At 45.4% G+C, this 19,509-nt stretch overlaps 1 protein-coding gene across 1 annotated transcript in view; it reads left to right on the plus strand.

The window, feature by feature from the left end:
* Positions 1-19,509, plus strand: part of LOC149440789 (class I histocompatibility antigen, F10 alpha chain-like) — a 32,860-nt gene that overhangs the window by 9,165 nt on the left and 4,186 nt on the right. Inside the window, exon 2 of the mRNA XM_089658137.1 lies at positions 17,538-17,816. Coding sequence (XP_089514263.1) covers positions 17,538-17,816 — 279 coding nt within the window. The remainder of the gene's footprint in view (positions 1-17,537; positions 17,817-19,509) is intronic.

Below are 19,509 nucleotides of genomic sequence, written 5' to 3' on the forward strand. Positions count from 1 at the left end.
ACCCTATATACCCTGTATACACTCTACACCCTATATACCCTGTATACACTCTACACCCTATATACCCTGTATACACTCTACACCCTATATACCCTGTATACACTCTACAACCTATATACCCTGTATACACTCTACACCCTATATACCCTGTATACACTCTACACCCTTTATACCCTGTATACACGCAACACCCTATATACCCTGTATACACTCTACACCCTATATACCCTGTATACACTCTATACCCTGTATACCCTGTATACACTCTACACCCTATATACCCTGTATACACTCTACACCCTATATACCCTGTATACACTCTACACCCTATATACCCTGTATACACTCTACACCCTATATACCCTGTATACACTCTACACCCTATATACCCTGTATACACTCTACACCCTATATACCCTGTATACACTCTACACCCTATATACCCTGTATACACTCTACACCCTATATACCCTGTGTACGCACTATACACTGTATATCAGGGATGCAGCAATATACCAGCGGTCAAAATGTATCAGCCGAAAATATTGTTAGCACTTTGCCAATAGGAAAAAAGGAGCCGATTAGTGGCTGCTGAAAATGTGCAATTTTGCCACGATTTTACCATGATTATGGTGCGGTTTTTATAGTCATGCGACTCAAAAACCATCAAAAACGCAACACATGCATTTTTGATGCATTTTCAATGCATTTCAGGCTTGGTTCACACCAGCAGTTTGTGTTTTGTCAGTTTTGCATGTGTGTTTTTTGACTTTTTTTTGTGCGTTTTGTGAATTTGTTTTCTTTTTTTTTGGCCAACATGTTGCCGGGCAGATTAAAAACGCAAAATGCATCAAAAACGAAACACCTGAGTTTTTGACTCATTTTTGCAGTTTGCAGTGCATTTCAGCCCTGTTTCATACCAATACAGGTTTTGTTTTGTCTGTTTTTCAGTTCTTTTTCAGCGCATTTTTTTTTTCAGGCGTGTTTTTGATGTTCTTTTTAAAGCTTTTTTTTTGGGGGGGGGGCAACTTGTTGCTAGGCAGATTAAAAATGCATCAAAAACGAAACACATAAGTTTTTGACACTTTTTTGCTGTTATCAGTGCATTTCCAGCCTGCTTCACACCAATGCAGTTTGCGTTTTTGTCCTTTTTGCAGTTCATATTGTGTTTTATGCACGCACATTTTGACACCTTTTTTATGCGGTTTACGTTTTTTTATTTTTATTTAATTTTCTTGGCCAATTTGTTGCAGGGCAGATTAAAAAGCAAAACTTGTGAAAATGCGTCAAAAACGCACTACATGCGTTTTTTGCATCTATTAATTTCTGTTGCACCAAAACCAAACTGTTTTGCATTTAAAAAAAGTCCCTGACCCTTTCCAAAAATGCAGTTGCTGAATAAAGCTCAAAAAAGCATAGATGTGAATGTGTCCCATAGAAAGTCATGTTTAATGGACTGTAGTGCGTTTCTGCAAAAAAAGCCGTAAAAAACGCATTGATGGTGGTCAGGCCTCAATGGGGAGGTGCATTTTTGGTGCGCCCAAAATGCGGCAAGCAGGATTTAACACCAAGTACAACACAAGGGAAGCGCAACAGACCAGTGTGAAGACATACATTGAATTTAAAGGGATGCATTTTTCTTTTTTTTTTATTCTTGAGCTTTTCTTGTGCCTTTTTTTTTCTTTCTTTACTCAAAAGTGCTGCAAAAACTGCTCAGTGTGAAAGCAGCCTATTGCTATGGAGGCCCCCATTGCTCCATTTTTGTATTCACACATTGAGCTGTGGCTTGGCCCCGCCCCTCTCTGCTCATTGGCTCACTGGCTGTGATTGACAGCATTGGGAGCTAATAGCTCCTGCTTCTGTCTCAGCCAATAAGAAGAGGGAGACCCGGGATAGCCAAGAGTCCAGTGCACATCACTGAAGCGAGAGGGGGCTAGGTGAGTATTGGGGGGGGGGGGCTGGGGGGATGCTGCACACAGGTTTTTTTTACCTGCATGACGATAAAGAACCTTGAGCCTTTAGAACCACTCTAAGTACATCCATGTGAACAAGGCCTAAGAATCTAAGGTCACAGAAAAGCTCAATCTGCACAATTGTGCCATGAAAAACTCATTTTATTTTTGGAGCTTTATTTTGGTGATATTTGATCATCACTGAATTTATTTTTTATTATGTAAATGAAAAAAGATCAAACCTAAAAAAAACCCAATATTTTCTACTTTCTGTTATAGGACATATCCAATAAAATCAAATTTCTTCATAAATTATAAAAAAAAAAAATCCCAATGTGTATATTAATTGGTTACAGCGTCTACAACCCATGGTACATACAGTGGGTATAGAAAATAATCAACCCCCTCCCTCCCCCCCCCCTTTAAAATAATTACATTTTGTTGCTTTGCAGCCTGAAATGAAGACACACAGTTTTTGTTTTATCCAGCTGGATTCACTCAGTGCAACTTATAACATCCGGGTGATATAACACCAACATGTCAGAATTGTTTTTTTTTTTTTTTTAATTCAAAAACCAAATCACTGAGTTGGAAAAAGGATCACCCCCCCCCCCCCTCCTAACAATGACTTGTAAACTCAGTCAGGTGTAGCTAATCACCTTCTCAATGGCACACAAAGCCATTTGACTTTCTACTGTGATCAGCTGTGGTCATTTTGATTAGCTCAGCATAAAAAGAGCTTTCCTGGAGCATTTCAGTCCCTGGTAGTGCAACTGTAGAAAACTATCAATTATGGGTGGCAAGGCACTGTCTAAAGATCTCTGGGATAAAGTTGTGGACAGGCACAAGTCAGGATAAGGATACAAACGAAAATGTCAAATGATTTATCAATGCCTAGAAGCACAGTGAAGTCTATTATTTAGGAGTGGAAGGTATTTGGTACAACACAGACCCTCCCTGGATCAGTCGTCGCTCCAAACTGGATGAAAGAGCCAAGAGGAAACTGGTCAGAGAGGCTACCAAGAGGCCTCCAGCAATTCTGAAGCAGTTGCAGGAATCTATGACAAAGAGTGGTCATTGTGTGCATGTGACAACAATATCACAAATCCTCCACAAATGTGGCTTGTATGGGAGGGTGGCAAGAAAAAAGCTGCTCCTCAAGAAAGCCCACATGTAGTCATGACTGAGATTTGCCAAAACACACCTTGAAGATTCTGAGGCCGCATGGAAAAAGGTGTTCTGGTCAGATGGGACTAAAATGGAATGATTTGGCCTCAACACTAAATTATATGTCTGGCAGAAATCCAATCCAGCTCACCATCCAAATCCCACCATTCCTACAGTAAAGCATGGAGGGGGGAATATCCTGGTATGGGGGGGGGGGGGGGGGGTTTCTCTGCAGCAGGGACTGGAGCACTTGTCAGGACAGAAGGAAAAATGCCATCAAAATTCTGAGGAAAATCATCTGCCCTCTGCCAGAAAGTCCAACATGGCAATGACCCAAAGCACATAGCAAAAAAGACCCCACAGAGGTTGGGGGAGAAATGGGTGACAGTCCTTGCATGGCCGGGTCAGAGCCCAGACTTATCCACTTCAATACCGGGGACTGTCACCCCCTTCCTGCCCAGGCCAATTTTCAGCTCTCTGGCACTATGAATGAGAATTGCGCAGTCATGCAACACTGTACCTAAATTCAGTTTTTATCATTTTGTTCACACAACTAGAGCTTTCTTTTGGTGGTATTTACTCACCACTTGTTTTTTATTTTTTGCTAAATAAACTAAAAAAAATTGGAAAAAAAACTTTTTTTTTCATTTCTGTTATAAAATTTTTCAAATAAATGTTCTTCATAAATTTAGGCCAAGATGTATTCTGCTACATTTTTTGGGTGAAAATAATCCAAATCATTGGTCATTATTGTTCTGGACATTAATACTGAGGAACTCCTTACCGCCTATTGATTAGTGGTGTCTTGGAAATTCGCTTTAACGAATTTCTCCTTACCGTGAGTACTCGCAGTTGGATGCGCAGAAATCCCCCATAAAGCTGTGTGAATTTCGCTTACCACGACTGCAGCCAAACTACACGATTCCTGCCCATCCAAATACTTTGGTCCTGTTGATTTGTAGGTGATTTGGAGCTCCGTTACCCTAGAATGATCACACGACACTCTAAGGCTGGTTGCAATCCACATAAGGGCCGGCTTTAGGCTCAGCTCTCTGTTTTTATTAAAAATACACACATGCCCCCCACATGAATAAAGTCAAACCCCTCCCACCGAACAATGCAATGGGGATTGCCTATACAGAAGATGTACATTCCAATTGGAGCATAGCCTTTCCTATTATCTATCACTGGTCCTCCCCCATGAACCTTCTGAGGTCAGCAGACTTCCTCCCCTTCCCCCCTATGAGCCATCTGAGGTCATATTTCCTGTCCTACTAGCTTCTATTGGTATGTAAAATTCTCTGCACAAGCACTCCCTAAAAATATCAGTCTGTACCTGGATGGGCCCGATACGATCTTTATTAAAACACATCCATCCAAGATACAGTTTCAAGTTGGTAATGGGTTGTAAGATATGCATAAGCCTACACGTGGAGTTCACACCGCTTGCGCATTGCGTTATGAAGCCCACGTGGTACCATGCTGCTGATATGTGGATACAGGCCCACGGTCTACTGACAGCAGCATTCGCATGGAATGCCGTGGTGGTATACACGCCGGTCTATAAGCGCAGATCTGCCATCTCATCCATTACCAAGCCGAGTACTGTAATACATACATTGTACATGCGCATGGCCCAATTGCAGCCTTCAGAGCTTTAATTAAGCCACACGAGAGACATATGAATAACACGAATATATGACACATTTAAAGTTCGACCAACAATACAAAATTTCCATGACATTCCCTCCTGTTTTATCATATTCTCCTCGTGTCCCTTCTTGATCTTCTTCAGCTTGATGGGTGTAGTCTCAAACTTCAAAGAGTTCCTGTAGTTGTCCCTGAGAATAAAGCTCCACGGGGTAGCTGAAACAACAAGACCCGACGCAGACTCGACGCAAACAGGCTTGATTGAAGCGATGATCCTCAAGAGCGTTGGAACCTTCACTACAGGAAGGCTCTTGCAAAAACCACAAACAGACTTGTGGTATGAATAAAGCTTGTGATCCCACGGTGGTCTGGGGAGATCCAGCAACAGATTCTCAAATTGCCCCTGCAGACGGGGCCACACAAGGCTGGTCTCGACCCAGACAGTTTTCCAAATCGCAGACACAAACCATGATGAGGCTTGAAGCTTGCTTGAAGGTCTTGGAGAATGTGGTCTTCAGAGAGATAAATTAGAGGGAAGCCAGGACGTAATCTGTAGAGAAGGTGGATGGTTGGTGAGGTCTTCCTCCGATCAGTGGTTGGAGTGGGATCCCAGGAGCGGGCATGGAGATGTGGTCGTCTGCCCGAGCTTGGTTTACACGGTCGATGAGGCAACAGGAACATCTCACCGCGGCATATAAAAGGCAGATGAAAAAGAGAAGCATCAGGATATACACTCCCACTTCCTTCAACCAAGATCCGATGGAGAACAGGAAATCTCCCAATCCTCCCAAACCCTTGAACGGATTCCAACCCTCACTAGCTATAGCTCTAGCTTTTCCCTGTAGTTCACTAACTTTGTCCATATGGGCCTGGACCTTGTCATCGGTGTCTTCTATCCAAGTACAACAATCCTCTCTGATGAACTCACAGAACCCCCCTTTGGCGGCTAAAAGATAATCAAGGGCCATCTTCTCCTGAAGCACTAAAATTCCCATCTGCCGTTGTTCTTGGGCAATTTCTCTGACAGCCTCTACGGTCTCGTTAAACATACTATCCACGATGACAGAAAAATTGTTCAGGCGCTTCATAAGTTCTATTCCCCATCCTGTCCATGAGGGGAACCAAGCCCATGCCTGGTCGCCCTCAGAGAACAGTTCCCTGCGAACTCTCCCTGCCATCCTTACCTTCTTGTGGACCATCAACTCTTCATGGTCCATCACTACATAGGATGCGGGGACTAGCTTTATGAGGGCACACAAACCTTTCGCGTTCTGGGGAAATGTTCTATAGGCTGCCGAACCACACAGAAAATAGTATGGACCTGTCAGAGCAGAACAGGAGGAGTTCCTCGTTCGGCCTCTGGCACTGAGCAACAGTTGCACAGACTGGGGGATTGCTCCCTCAGTCTGCACATCACATCCGTCCTTCCAACACACGTGGTCTGGTCGGTCAGTGTGGTTACTCAGAAGGGAAGTCTGGTTAGTCAGATTGACAGTTATACCTCCCTCACAGGTGGTAGTCCCAACAAACTTGTTACCTGTGCCAAAGCTGATGTTAAAGCACACCTGAGGGCTGCCTAGCTGTCCAGTTACCCATAATGGACTGACGAGGGTCCTACAGGAGCTAGAGCTAATATTGGTGCTGAAACTGATGTTACCTGACAAAAATGTGTCATTAAGTTCTACCGACAAATGTCTACGTGGGGGCTGACCAGGGGTCCCTTGCTTAGAGCATACCCAACAGTTGGTTTTGTTGGCGGTTCTAGCTAAACGCAGGTGCATTTTAAATAAAAGGTTGGTGTATCTGCCGTCTTTTCCTCCGTTCACACACATGTTTGACATACAAACAAAAAGAAAAAGGAAAATGACACCCCTCATTCTCTGGTGTAGCTGAAAAGCTTCTTGCAGTGGCTTGCGTGCACCCAGTTGTCTCGTCCCTTGAGTTTGAGTGAGGTAGGTGTCGTCAGCTGGACTTGGTATGGTCCGGTGAACCGTGGCTCGAGTCCGGTTCTTTGATGTTTCTTTAGGACGACCCAATCACCTGGCTCAATAGAAAGAACACCTGTTATTGATCGGGGAGCGATTCGCGAACCCGATGGTGTATCTTCTGCAGCTCCCGTTGCAGAGATTGCACATAACCTGTAAGCTGTGAATGCAAAGATGACAACTGTTGAGGAAAGTACAACCCTGTTTTGGGAGGTCCCCCAAACAACACCTCGTAGGGTGACAGCCCATGTGGTTGCCGAGGGGCATTCCGGATGGAATAGGGGGCAATGGGGAGACACTCAGGCCTAGGTTTTTGGGTATCGGAAGACGTTCAACCTTACCGCTACTCTCGGGGTGATATGGGGTGTGTCGCCGCTGACTCCAGTTCCACCAAAGAAATGCAGTCGTGTCCTTTGGAAGAGAGATTAGTAGTGGACAAAGAAGACATGTTAGCAGAAGAGGTGTTAGTATTGTTAGTCGTGTTGCAAAATTCAGCACTGTCATTTCTGTCCTCCCCCCCCTTCTCATCTTCCGACACAGGAAGAAGAGAAGCTGGGTTAAGAATAGTGCATCGTTTGATAGTGAGGTTAGTAGGGGTTAGGAGAGCTTTCCCCTGAGAGGGGTACCTTGCCTTGGATGTCCTGTTTTTGCAGGACCGTTCTTGCTGCACCGGTGTCAGTGAGGCAAGGGAGGGGATATTTTAATTCCTCTAGAAAAAGATGGATCTGGGCCGACACCGATTTGTCAACTTCCTATGAGAATTCATAGGAGTTACTTACCATGGTGGTCATAGGGGCGGAGGACTCATCAGGAATGAACTGCCACCGACCTTTAGGTAATTGGGGACAGCTCCTCCTCATGTGCCCCGTTTGGTGGCACTGGAAGCACCTGGGTGGGGGCCTATCCTTCCTGTGACCCAGATCCCTTGGTTTTTCGTGTGGGGTCTGGGACATAAGAACTTTGGCCTTGTCTTGTTTTCTTCTATCCATTTCCCTCTCTATTGCCGCAAGAGTGGAAAGGATAGCAGGGATAGACATCTCATTATATTCGGGTCGGGCCAGAACCAGCCTTTCCCGAATTTTAATATTGATGCCTTCCAAAAATTTGGCCCGCAACAGAATGTGCGTCGCGGTCACCTTTACCCCTTCAGTTGGAGCATCAGGTCCAACTTCCAGATCCGCATCCAGTGCCGTCTGCTTGAGACGGCGCCAGAAGCAGGCGCTTTCCTCATTAGGACCCTGGGTGAGCTTCATCATGTCCGTAGTAGAGGTAGCACCATACATTTCTGGAAGCTTTGCCTTTAGCTGTGTACAGAACTCTTTGCCCCCTGAAGTCATCTCCTCATGCGTGGTTATAGAGCACCCTGCAATCACTGTACTGGCCACTTCCATGCCCACCTTTGCCCGTAGGATCTGTGCACAATCTGACCCGCTCATACCATAGCTAAACTGGTTTTGTCCAAACATTCGAGCAAATCCTCTCGGATTGACTCGATAGTCCGGGAGCTCAGCCAGAATAGTGCGGATCTCTGCCGGGGTGAAAGGGACATGCCAAACTACCCGTTCCCCTAAAGTCCGTTCCCCCCGTGCATTGGGAGGACCTTCAAATTGCTGCACCCTGACTGGATAGGCCTCGGTCCGGGAAGAGTGCAAGGGCTGGCCCAGCTTCATCGGTGGGCTTAGATTAACCACCTCGCTTACTGCACCTTCAGGTTTGAGGTCCCTCAGATCAGGGTATAGCTGGGGGGCAGGGGTCTGATCAGTGGTTCGTAGCGCTTTGATGCAATCCGCCCTGTTTTTTTAACCGGGTGTCTATTCCCCTTGATTCACAGATAGTCTGCAAATCGGTTGTTGAGTAGGCTTCATAGTTGGAAACAGAAGGAGCTGGGGTGAAGCAGGGAGAAGGGAGAGGTAGAGGCAGAGGCTGAGGCATAGAGACAGAAGACACAGAAGGTATGTCAAGAGTGACGTCACTAACAGAAGAGACAGGTGCAGTTATACTTATCTCAGCCACTGTTGGTTGTTGGAGAACCCCAGCAGACCCTGATCCTGCCTGCCTTAGTAGAGTCAGCCCTGAAAGAGCTTCCTCCACCTCTGACACTGGATCCTCCTGTTTTATTCCCTCTGGAGGCCAGGTATACATCACCTGGTTCTTCCGGACAGACACCAGTTTATGTATGCCCTGCTTCCCTAATCGGATTGACCTGTGAAGCCATAGCTGTGCGATCTCTAGTTCTGACGCCTGCATCCGTGGTTCAAATTCAGAGATGAATTTTTCCCACCTCCATGCGTCAAATGTACCTTCCCGGGGAATTTCCCATCTGGTACCCTTCGACCATTTATTCCACCTTTTGAGGGGTTCTGTAGACTTCCCCCCCAAACTCACCTTCATCAGTTGTGCAGCTGTCCTTACCCTGAAGAGGGCTGCTTCCCCCTCTCTCTTCATGGACTGACTACTGCCCATCGTGACTAGTCACTGGTATATATCCCGCGTCCGGGTACCTGTTTACCCCCTGGAGCACTCGGTGGGATCCTACCGAGAGGCCTGATTCCACCACTTTCCCAGCACAGCGTAATTTATGTGATACTTATCGATCACCCGAAGCGCATCAAGTGGCGGTCAGACTGAGAGCACACCTCCCACTCCCACAGCGCAATTTGTGTGATCCTGACCACCCGAAGTGTTTGTGGTGACCAGGACTTCCCTGGACCGCCCACTCGCACAGCGTAATTTATGTGGCTCTCATCACCCACTGTGTTTGGCAGGCCACACCGCACAATGATGAAAGTGGCTTTTCTCTCCCTGCACACAGAAGCTAACACAAGTCAAAACAAAAAGAGGGGTTCTTGGATGTTACTTAGGGGTCACTGGTTGGGCAGAAACCTACTAACTGACCTTTAGGAAATTTGTGTAAAGAAAAAAACTTTCCTAATACACACAGAAAAAAAACTCTTTTCAACCTGAAAAACTGTTAAAAAGGACAAAGTGGATCCTTATGAAAAACACGGGACGTTTCACAGTAAAACAATTACACAGAGGTAAACCGAAAAACTGCGCCAAAAGTAACCTTGTTGCTGACGCAAAAATCACTCCTATCAGCACCGCTAAACGATCCACGTTATACACGCAATCTTTACTGCAACCACCTAGAACCGTTTACACAAAAAGTCTGCTGGACGTGAAACACGCGACACAGCAGCTTAAAACAAACCCGCTTTACAATAAGGAACTACTTTTAACAGGAAAAACACAAGAAAAACATAATCACTATACAAGAAATCTATGTGCAAAAACCCAGACTACACCGCGCTCATTAAATGTGGAACACGTGAAGGGAAAACTCGCTTAATACACTTTAAATTGGCTGGCAATACGCAAATTTAAAGCTAAAAGCAAACAAATGAAACTGTAAAAAATTTGGATTAAAAACACAATATGGGTCAAATGCATATAGGAAACTTCATGCACATTGCATAGAGATTACTGCACATATGGTAGCCAACGAAATGGCCACCAAACAAAAGGAGTCCATGTGGTTTAGTCAAGAAAATGACCCCCCACAGAGGAGCACATGGCAGATACTAGAATGACCCCCCACAGGGAAGCACATGGTAACGCTAGAATGGCCCCCCACAGGGAAGCACACGGCAGCCTCTAGCCTCAAAATTGCCTCTTACATAAAACAGACTTTTAGACAGAACATACACTGGACAATTACACAACAATATGAAGCACACATACAACACAATTTGGGCACAATCACAGAACGGACATAAAACACCAACATATCACACTAACATGCACATGTAACAGAAAGGACCCCCTGCTGCATGCTTGCTGGGAGCAGTAGTACCACAAAACATTGTACAGATCACATACACACAGAGATCTTACAACAGTTAACAATTAACCTAAGCCTTTCAGCACTGTAATAATTACCTCACGTGGAGGGGGTAAAGCAATCACCACAGTACCTACAGCCCACAAATACTTACCTAACACTATGCAACAACTTTTACCCACTAAAACATATACCCGTTTAATTTTTGGTTGGAAGATTTTTAAACTTGACCAAATCCAGCCAACCAAAACCCACCCCTCCTGCTGCTCTCAGCAGAGACAAACCCTTGTCTTTTCACCCACAAATCAAGAGTTTAGGACAAAAAATGAGGTCCTTGCCAAGCGGTATTTCTTGTTAGCTAACAGAGAGCGAAATCAGCCACACGAACACGCAAAAAGCGATCCTCTTAATGGCAGAGAGACCTGAAATGTGCCGGCATACTTTTTGCTAGTTCATGATGGCCATTCCCCCCTCGTTCTAGGTTAGCTACGCAAGAATACGCGTTAGTATCCACCAGGCTCGCCAAACTGTCTTGGAAATTCGCTTTAACGAATTTCTCCTTACCGTGAGTACTCGCAGTTGGATGCGCAGAAATCCCCCATAAAGCTGTGTGAATTTCGCTTACCACGACTGCAGCCAAACTACACGATTCCTGCCCATCCAAATACTTTGGTCCTGTTGATTTGTAGGTGATTTGGAGCTCCGTTACCCTAGAATGATCACACGACACTCTAAGGCTGGTTGCAATCCACATAAGGGCCGGCTTTAGGCTCAGCTCTCTGTTTTTATTAAAAATACACACATGCCCCCCACATGAATAAAGTCAAACCCCTCCCACCGAACAATGCAATGGGGATTGCCTATACAGAAGATGTACATTCCAATTGGAGCATAGCCTTTCCTATTATCTATCACTGGTCCTCCCCCATGAACCTTCTGAGGTCAGCAGACTTCCTCCCCTTCCCCCCTATGAGCCATCTGAGGTCATATTTCCTGTCCTACTAGCTTCTATTGGTATGTAAAATTCTCTGCACAAGCACTCCCTAAAAATATCAGTCTGTACCTGGATGGGCCCGATACGATCTTTATTAAAACACATCCATCCAAGATACAGTTTCAAGTTGGTAATGGGTTGTAAGATATGCATAAGCCTACACGTGGAGTTCACACCGCTTGCGCATTGCGTTATGAAGCCCACGTGGTACCATGCTGCTGATATGTGGATACAGGCCCACGGTCTACTGACAGCAGCATTCGCATGGAATGCCGTGGTGGTATACACGCCGGTCTATAAGCGCAGATCTGCCATCTCATCCATTACCAAGCCGAGTACTGTAATACATACATTGTACATGCGCATGGCCCAATTGCAGCCTTCAGAGCTTTAATTAAGCCACACGAGAGACATATGAATAACACGAATATATGACACATTTAAAGTTCGACCAACAATACAAAATTTCCATGACAGTGGTTCCAATTTAACCACCTCCCGCCTGCCATATAGTATAATGATGGGCGCAAGGCGGTTCTCTCGTTCTGGGAGGACGTCATATGACGTCTTCCAATTCTCACCACGCATGCGTGGCTCTGGGAGCGCGTGGCGATCGGCGGTGCGCTGTGTCCCTCAGACACAGCGGATCACTGATCTATGGAAAAAGCCAAAGATGTCGGCTCGGTTATGTGATCAGCTGTGTCCAATCACAGCTGATCGCATGTAAACAGGGAAATGCAGGTTATCGGCATTTCTCTCACGAGCAGTCACACTGACAGAGGAGAGCCGGTAATTGGCATTCCTCAGAGGGGACATCTACACTGATCATCAGGGCATTGATGATCAGTGTGCCCTGATGATCAGTGTAGCCCCATCAGTGTTACCTGTCAGTGTCCATCAGTGCCATGTGTCAGTGCTCATCCATTCTACCTGCCAGTGCCACATTTCAGTGCCTACCAGTGCACATCAATGCCACATATCAGTGCCCATCTGAGCTACCTTTCAGTGTCACCCATCAGTGCCAGTCAGTGTCATGTATCAGTGCCGCCTAACAGTGCCAGTCAGTGCCGGATATAAGTGCCACCTATCAGTGCCATATGAGTGCTGCCTTTCAGTGCCCATCAGTGATGCCTCTCAATGCCCATCAGTGCTACCTACCAGTGCCTCCTCATCAGTGTCCATCAGTGCCACCTATAAGTGTCCATCAGTGCAGCCTATCAGTGCCCATCACTACAACCTCATTAGCGCACATCAGTGAAGGAGAAAAATCACTTATTTACAAAATTTTATAACAAAAACTAAGAAAAAACTTTTTTTTTTCTAAATTTTCAGTGGTTTTTGGTTTGTTTAAGAAAAAATAGAAAACCCCGAGGTGATTAAATACCACCAAAAGAAAGCTCTATCTGTCACAAAAAAATGATAAAAAATGTCATATGGGCACAGTGTTGCATGACCGCGCAATTGTCATTCAAAGTGTGATACCGCTGAAAGCTGGAAATTGGCTCGGGCAGGAAGGGGGTCTAAGTGCCCGGTAGGCTGGTTGTTAATAAATACAGTGTTCCCTCGCCACTTCGCGCTTCATGTTTTGCGGCTTCAGTACTTCGCGGGTCAGCAGCCACATTGTGGAAAGGAGTGTTGTTTCATGTTGATGCGCAAAAGAGAAGGATCCCTGCATGTCAACCAAAGAGATGAGTTGACTCAGAGTACTGTACATACCACGGGCTTTCATAAAGGCGCGTGATTGGTTTCCGGTGTGACATCGACCAATAAGAGTATGAGTGGATTTATCCCTGTGAGTTGATTGTCTGCGCATCATTGCAGCCTCACTTAGCATCTTCCCTTGTTGTATCTCGCCAGTCTAGTCCATGATGTTTACATATTTAAAACATTCTTGTACAGTACCCGCATACAGAAAAATTCCTAGGGGCAAATACTACTTCGCGGTTTTTCAGCTTTTGCGGGAGGTTCTGGTCCCCATTAACAGCGAAAAACGAGGGATCACTGTACTGCAGTGGGGAACAGACACAAACCTTACACTCGGCATCTTTCCAAATAACTGTTGTGTTTATTTGTATTTGAAGTATTTTATACACATGATTATGTAGGGATCACATTAATATTACAATTGTACTTTATGGTAACTGTTAGAAGCTTTCCATAACCTAATATCTGCTTATTAACATTACTAACATTTGTATGAATGTGTTGGATCTTAATAGAAGAATTGTGTTGTTAGATTTGTATTTGTTCTAGATTGGGAAAAGTGAGATAAACAGACTATTGTTAGTCTATGTGAATACATATGTATATGGATATATACAGTATCTTGATTATGCAAGAGCTGGAAGGACTTTCTTTTTTGGACTTTTCTCACCAATACAAGTTAACAAAATATTGAGACAATCCTGTATTTTACAGTAACGAGGGGCATTACATAGGCAGGTAAATTCAAATCAGGGCTTGAAAGAATGCAAACATGTAATGAGAAGATTATTAGTGCCGTGTGCACAGAGTGCCGTGTACAATACATAGGCAAAGCACACAAAATAAAATACAGTTTTTATACAGAATTAGCAAATTTCCTTTACAATTATTTATTCTGTAGGAAAGCTAAAATGATGAGTCCACAAACTATGTTCTATGTCTGAAAATCAATCAATCCTGATGTACTGATGGCCAATCTAATTTCTTGAGGCCCAAAAATGTCAGAACAGTACAGAAGACCCCCTTTTTTTTAAAGTAGACAGTCGGAGGTATTTAGTAAGAGGCGTGGCAAGTTTTTTGAAGTTGTAATTTTTTTTGCCATTTTTTTGGAAAATGAAGAAATTAAAAAATTATTTTTCACAAATGTTTTTTTTGGGGGGGGGGGGTGGTTTACATACTGTCACCAATGCAGCAGTACAGCATCATCATATAACTGGTTTGGTGGTGATCAGGGACACTGACTGGTGGCAGTACAAAAAAAAAAAAAATACTTGGTTTTTCAATTTTTTATTTAGTTTTTTTTTTTTTTCATAATACACAATAACCAGATTATTGGTATCATTGTACTCCTTTGGAGAGGTGATCAGTATTTTCTTTTTTTTATACATGATTGCTTATAGCAAAGAATTTTATTTGCTATAAGCAAGCATTTAACTGAATTAAATTGATTCATTCAGGTTTTTTTGTTGTGAATAGCTGTGATTGGCCACGGCTAATCACATGACACAGATGGGCTGTGATTGGCCCAGTCTGTACATGTGACCAATCACAACTAGTGACACAATTGTGTACAATGGATGGCATGAAAGGAAGCCATCCATGTGATGTGCTGTGATTAGTCACATGGTACTGGCAATGGACTGGTACACAGATCTGTCATCGGCTCGATCGGAGGTACACAGCCGGTGACAGATTTCGCCACAGCACGACACAATCCAGGAACGACATTATGATGCCCACCCAGATCGATGAGATTCCGCTGGGCCATCATTCTGTTATTGGCGGGGCGGGAACAGGTTAAAGACAGCTCTGATCACCTCCCCTAGTAAAAGCACCACCTAAGTACACACTTAACCCTTTGATCACCTTAGATCAGGCATGTCCAAAGTCCGGCCCGAGGGCCATTTACGGCCCGAGGGTCGGTTTAATACGGCCCTCCATGTCAGTGTGTCAGTGTGTCTTATGGAGCGGCCGGTCCGGTATTTCCACCGCGGCCGTGTCAGAATACCGGGCCGGCCGCTTAGCTCTGCAGCGGGACCTTACCTGTTCCTCTATCCAGCGGCGCGCTGTCTTCCCGGCTTCTGTAGTGTGGGCACTGGGCATGACAGCCGGGTGCCAAGTGCGCATGCGCAAGAAGCGGTGCTTTTTGTGAATGGTAAGGTGGTACCTGGGACACATGACAGATCCCAGAAGCCGCCGGACCAATCACAAAGCGCAAGTGCTTCTCGCTCATGCGCACTGGGCACCCGGCTGTCATGCCGAGCGCCATTACAGAAGCCGGGAAGACAGCGCGCGGCTGGATCGAGGAACAGGTAAGATCAAAGAACAACTGCGGAAGTAAGAGCGGGTACCTGTCAAATTCAGGTACCCGCTCCCCCCTCCCCAAAGGTCAGCAGTCATCTGTACTGTCCGCAGTCTCTGGTCATCCCTGTGCTGTCCGCAGTCTCTGGTCATCCCTGTGCTGTCCGCAGTCTCTGGTCATCCCTGTGCTGTCCGCAGTCTCTGGTCATCCCTGTGCTGTCCGCAGTCTCTGGTCATCTCCTGTACTGTGTCTGCAGTCCATTAGTTCAGAATTTTTTTTTCCTGTTTTCTGCCTCTAAAACCTAGGTGCGTCTTATGGTCAGGTGCGTCTTATACGGCGAAAAATACGGTAACTTGGCATAAAATAATTTATTTGCATTTAATTGTAATGGTTCAAAGAATGTTTGGAAAAATGTTCGGCCCTCCACCATGTTCACTTCATCCAATCTGGCCCTCTTTGAAAAAAGTTTGGACACCCCTGCCTTAGATGATTGATTAGACTTCAGGGGGGCCAGACTTTGGCCAGTGGAAGTAGGAAATGTCCTGGTGTCAGTGGGAGTAAACAATGTCACATCTTTAGTGGGAGGGATAGTGCCCCAGCATTGGTATCAGTGGGAAGAATAGTGCCCCATCATTGGTATCAGTGGGAGGAATAGTGCCCCATCATTGGTGTCAGTGGGAGGAATAGTGCCCCATCATTGGTATCAGTGGGAGGAATAGTGCCCCATCATTGGTGTCAGTGGGAGGAATAGTGCCCCATCATTGGTGTCAGTGGGAGGAATAGTGCCCCATCATTGGTATCAGTGGGAGGAATAGTGCCCCATCATTGGTGTCAGTGGGAGGAATAGTGTCCCATCATTGGTGTCAGTGGGAGGAATAGTGCCCCATCATTGGTGTCAGTGGGAGGAATAGTGCCCCATCATTGGTGTCAGTGGGAGGAACAGTGCCCCATCATTGGTGTCAGTGGGAGGAATAGTGCCCCATCATTGGTGTCAGTGGGAGGAATAATGCCCCATTGTGGGTGTCAGTGGCAAAAATTATGCCCCCATTGTTGGTATCAGTAAGAGGAATAATTCCCTCCCCAGGGGCCGGATAAAGGCAAGCAAAGGACAATTTCTGGCCCCCTGACTGCAGTTTGGGATCCACTGCCCTAGAAGTTAACCTCTTCCCAGGCAGTGTAATTAGTACAGTTTCAGTGCCTAATTTTAGCACTGATCACTGTATTCGTGTCACTGGTTCCCACAGTGTCAGTGTAAAAATGTCCACCGCAATATCGCAGTCCTGCTATAAGCTGCTGATCTCCGCCATTACTAGTATAAAAAAAAATCCATTATATGTACCATAGTTTGTAGACGCTATAACATTTGCACAAACTAATCAATATACACTTGTTGGGATTTTTTTTTTACCAAAAATATGTAGCAGAATACATTTTGGTTTAAATTTTATGAAGTTTGATTTTTAATTTTTTTTTATTATGTTTTAGAGCAGAAAATAAAAAAAATATTTTTTTTATCTTTCAAAATTGTCATTGGATGCAGCGTTGCATGACCGCGCAATTGTCAGTTAAAGTAACGCAGAGCTGTATCGCAAATAATGGCCTGGTCAGGAAGGGGGGTAAATCCTCCAGAGGACAAGTGGTTAAAAGACAAAAAGTACTGATCAGTGTGAGCCATCCTGGGAGTCAGACAGGCCGCTTCCTGTCAATGGGATGCATGATGGATCGTCTTCTGAAGGGATGTCCTCAGGACTGCTCTGTGTTGATGGATCTACACCCCACTGACATCACTGACAGCTCACCTTCTATTAGAGTGAATGGTGGGGACTGTGGCCTCATAGTTCTATGCTGGAGATCATCATACTGTATGTGTCCACATTCATCTCATAGGAGAACATAGATTACATTTGTCAGTAGATCACATACCTTGTTTTCTCTCTCTCAGTGCGTCCAGAGGTGCAGGTGTGGGGCCGCCGTCAGTCGGATGATGTGACCAGACTTCATTGCCTGGTGTACGGGTTTCACCCCCGACCTGTGGATGTGAAGTGGATGAGGAATGGGGAGGACCATGTTCCTTCAGATGAAATGACTCCAATTCTCCCCCATCCTGATGGCACCTATCAGACCAGAGTCAGCGTGGAAGTCCCAACCAAGGAGGGAGACACTTACTTCTGTCATGTGGACCACACCAGCCTGGGGGATGAGACTCTCAGTGTGAAATGGGGTGAGTGAGTAGGACTTCTGCTATCTGTCCATACACCACGGGGTTATACCTCTATGCCGACGACACACAAATCTATCTCTCAACCCCCCACCTCACCCCCTCAGTCTCCGACCGAATCACACACCTACTGAGCGACATATCAGACTGGATGTCACTCCACTTCCTTAAACTGAATCTCTCCAAAACCGAGTTTCTTGTCTTCCCCCCAGCCCGGACACCACCCCCCATTGACTTCTCAAACACGTCCAACAACGCCACCATCAAACCCGCCCCGCAGGCCAGAGTACTTGGTGTCATTCTGGACTCCAACCTATCCTTCCAGCCCCAAGTCCACTCTTTAACAAACTCGTGCAGACTCCACCTCCGCAACATCTCCAAAATCCGCCCGTTCCTAACCCCAGAAACCACTAAACAGCTCATCCACTCCCTCATCATATCACGACTGGACTACTGCAACTCCCTCCTCACTGGCCTGCCTCGCCGCTGGCTATCCCCTCTTCAGTCAATCCTGAATACGGCTGCCAGACTCATTCACCTTTCCAACCGCTCCGTCTCTGCCACCCCCCTCTGCCAATCCCTCCATTGGCTTCCGATTGCGCAACGGATCAAATTCAAAATCCTAACACTGACGTACAAAGCCGTCCACCATACTGCCCCGTACTACATCACTGACCTAATATCCAAGTACCGCCCAACACGCACACTCCGCTCCTCACAAGACCGCCTTCTCTCTAGTTCCCTGGTCTCCTCCTCCCATGCCCGCCTCCAGGACTTCTCCAGGGTGTCACCCATCCTCTGGAACTCTCTGCCCCAACCCATCAGATTATCACCTACTCTCCTCTCCTTTAGGCGCACCCTGAAAACCCATCTCTTCAGGGAAGCCTACCCCACCCCCTACTAATTTGCCGACCTCCTCCACTCTTCCTACCACTCCATCCCCCACAGCTATCTCCTCCTGTGCCACCATCCCCTCCCTCCTAGATTGTAAGCTCCAAAGAGCAGGGCCCTCAATCCCCTCATGTTTTGCATTGTATTGGTATTGTTCTGTCACATGTTCTGTCCCCCTTTGTAATGTACAGCGCTGAGCGAACTGTTGGTGCTTTATAAATACTGTATAATAATAATAAATTACTCAAATCTGGTGCAGCTCTGTATAGAAACCAATCAGCTTCCAGGTTTTATTGTCATTGAACAAGCTGAAGCTAGAAGCTGATTGGCTCCCATGCACAGCTGCACCAGATTCTGAGTGCTCCGGTTTTAGTAAATCTCCCCCTGTGTGTTTATCACAAGTAATGCTAAAATGGAAACATCCTTTGTAATAAGCCGGCTGTGTTTGTGTCACTAAATGAATGAGAACGAGTGCAACCGAGGAACAAAACAAAGTACTGAAATACAGAAATAGCATTCAGACCGTACACAGCAGTATCTGGGGTAGTATTTCCTGCACTGAGGCTGGTCGGTGATTTGTTGAGATTTGAAATCCATTTACAATGAAAGATCTGCCTTTGTATGGTTATCTGTAGAAAATTCCAGAATCTCCATGTCATTGGCATGTCATCATTTCATATTGTACCAATGATCACTGTCACATATATAAGATATATTGTTCTTGATATGTTAATCATTAGCAAAAGTATTTCTCCCATGTTCTGTTCTGTAACATTGCCAATGGAGGGATTTGTTCTTCTTTTGT

This window comes from Staurois parvus, unplaced genomic scaffold, assembly GCF_062004578.1.
Source record: "Staurois parvus isolate SC_StPar_1 unplaced genomic scaffold, SC_StPar_1.0 ptg001052l, whole genome shotgun sequence".
Classification (NCBI taxonomy): Eukaryota; Metazoa; Chordata; class Amphibia; order Anura; family Ranidae; genus Staurois; species Staurois parvus.